The sequence below is a fragment of the Aplosporella prunicola genome (genome assembly GCF_010093885.1).
Source record: "Aplosporella prunicola CBS 121167 unplaced genomic scaffold K452scaffold_252, whole genome shotgun sequence".
Classification (NCBI taxonomy): domain Eukaryota; kingdom Fungi; phylum Ascomycota; class Dothideomycetes; order Botryosphaeriales; family Aplosporellaceae; genus Aplosporella; species Aplosporella prunicola.
This window is the reverse complement of record NW_022983780.1, coordinates 1-1,844: the sequence shown is the minus strand read 5'-3', so window position 1 is coordinate 1,844 and position 1,844 is coordinate 1. Positions and strand designations below refer to the sequence as shown.

General features: G+C 51.7%; 1 protein-coding gene across 1 annotated transcript; it reads left to right on the top strand.

Annotated features, from left to right (window-relative positions):
* Positions 1–905, top strand: K452DRAFT_339438 (uncharacterized protein). The gene is made up of 3 exons (XM_033545300.1): positions 1–177; positions 222–243; positions 299–905. Exons 1-3 carry the CDS (start codon positions 164–166, stop codon positions 689–691), a joined length of 429 nt encoding a protein of 142 aa, XP_033390801.1. The 5' UTR covers positions 1–163; the 3' UTR covers positions 692–905.
* Positions 906–1,844: the final 939 nt, after the last annotated feature.

The following is a 1,844-nucleotide window of genomic DNA, read 5'->3' as shown; positions in this document are numbered from 1 at the left end:
CCTAGCGTATTCCTTTGAATAGTCTGTAGCCTGCATATCGCTCAGGGCGATGGGTCAGGGTAAATGAATTCAACTCAACTCAACTCAACTCAATCAATCATCAATCTTCTTCTTCGCACACAAGAGAGCTCTCGCCATTCAACAGCGCTGGGGCGACGTCGTAATGATGGACTGCACGTACAATTCGAACAGCGAGAAAGTGCCTCTACTACATGTTGTAGGAGTTACTCCTATGGGCCGTGGGTATACTGTTGCCTCCTGCCTGCTGGCGAAGGAAAGTGAAGCTGATTATCTCTAGGCAATTGAACGTCTTTCGCGGGTCATAAAGAAGCCTTCAGTCTTCGTCACTGACTGTGAATTGGCGTTAAAAAATACTCTCAAGACTCACTACAGCGACGTTCCACAACAGCTCTGTACATGGTATATTACTGAGAACGTCGGCAGCAAGATCAGGCAGGCCTGGGCACATCAACCTGATCCAGATGTAGAGACTACAGAGGATAGCGAAGATATCGAGCAGCAGCGGACGGCATGTGCACGTCGCTTTCAACACCTTGCTAGTGCTCCCACGCCTGCAGAATGGGATACTCGCTGGGAGTCCATTCAGAACGACTACGCGGAGAAGGAGGACTTTGTTAGTTATATTCGAACACAATGGGTCCCTTTCAAGGAGCAGTGGTGCCGGGCATAGACTGCTTATAACCTTAATTTTGGTGTTCGGTATGTACTACGTGCTACACCATTGAAAACAGCTGACTACACAGTGTTACATCTATCGCAGAAGGTGCCCATGGCCGTGCTAAGCTATTCCTCAATCACCAGAGGCAGAACCTACTTACGCTCGTTGAGCGTCTCCTTCAAGCAATGAAGAACGAGTGGCAGGATATTGAGCATAAGGAGGCATAGATATTCGCCCGGCCGCAGAACCGGCATCTTCCGGAGCCCCTATTCAAGCTACTAATTCGGCGTGTATTCCCGAAGGCGCTTGATCTGCTGGCCAATCAGCTACGGAAGCTCAGGACGAAGGACTACAACGAGCACTATTGCCATAGCCAATTTGAAGATACAATGGGCTTGCCTTGTGCCCATTCGCTGAGCAGCTAACTGTTAATACAGCATGGACGATCCCTCTCGACGATATTCATCCATTTTGGCGTATCAAGACTCCAGCAGTTGTAGATCCTATTACAACCCTAAACGACTTCATCCCTCACAAGCGCCGGGGCCGCCCACGTGCTAGCGATCAGACACCTGCTAGCACTGCTACAAGCACACAGAGAGAACCTTCACAGTTTGAAATCGTGCAGCAGGCTGATCAGGCAACTCAGCAGACAGTGAAGCGTAGGAGGAAGGCCACAGCGAAGGCCAGCAACGCGTCTCTCAGCAAGAAGGTGGATAACCTGCAGCAGATAATAACTCAATTTATGCAACAGCAGCAACAACAACAACACGACGAGGAGGTGGTGGAAGAGACAACTAGGAAAGTTACACGCAAGAGAAAGCGTACTACAACTGCCCCAGCACGCCCCCGGGCCAAGAAGTAACAGCAGCAGCAGCAGCAGCAGCAGCGAGGACAGCGAGGACGACTGCAACACCATGGAGGAGGATGGAGATACTGCCTTCAGCAGTAGTGCGGCACCCTCTGTAAATAGAGAGATGCCAGCACGTGAGGGTCGTGGCACGAGGAAGGCTCGCTACGGTGACTGAACACGTGATGGAGCGGGCAGGCGGAGGAGCGAGCAGCTGGTGGCAGAGGAGGACGCGGGAGCGCTCGCGGGCGCGAAAAAGCGACGTTTGTAACATGTAATAACTTTCCTCTTCGCGTGCCGCGCTGTGACAGTGAG

What these genes read in the sequence shown, in the direction of transcription:
- K452DRAFT_339438 (XM_033545300.1), top strand. An exon ending in GTTACTCCTATGGGCCGTGG is followed by an intron (nt 244 to 298) that starts GTATACTGTTGC and finishes GATTATCTCTAG; the next exon opens with GCAATTGAACGTCTTTCGCG.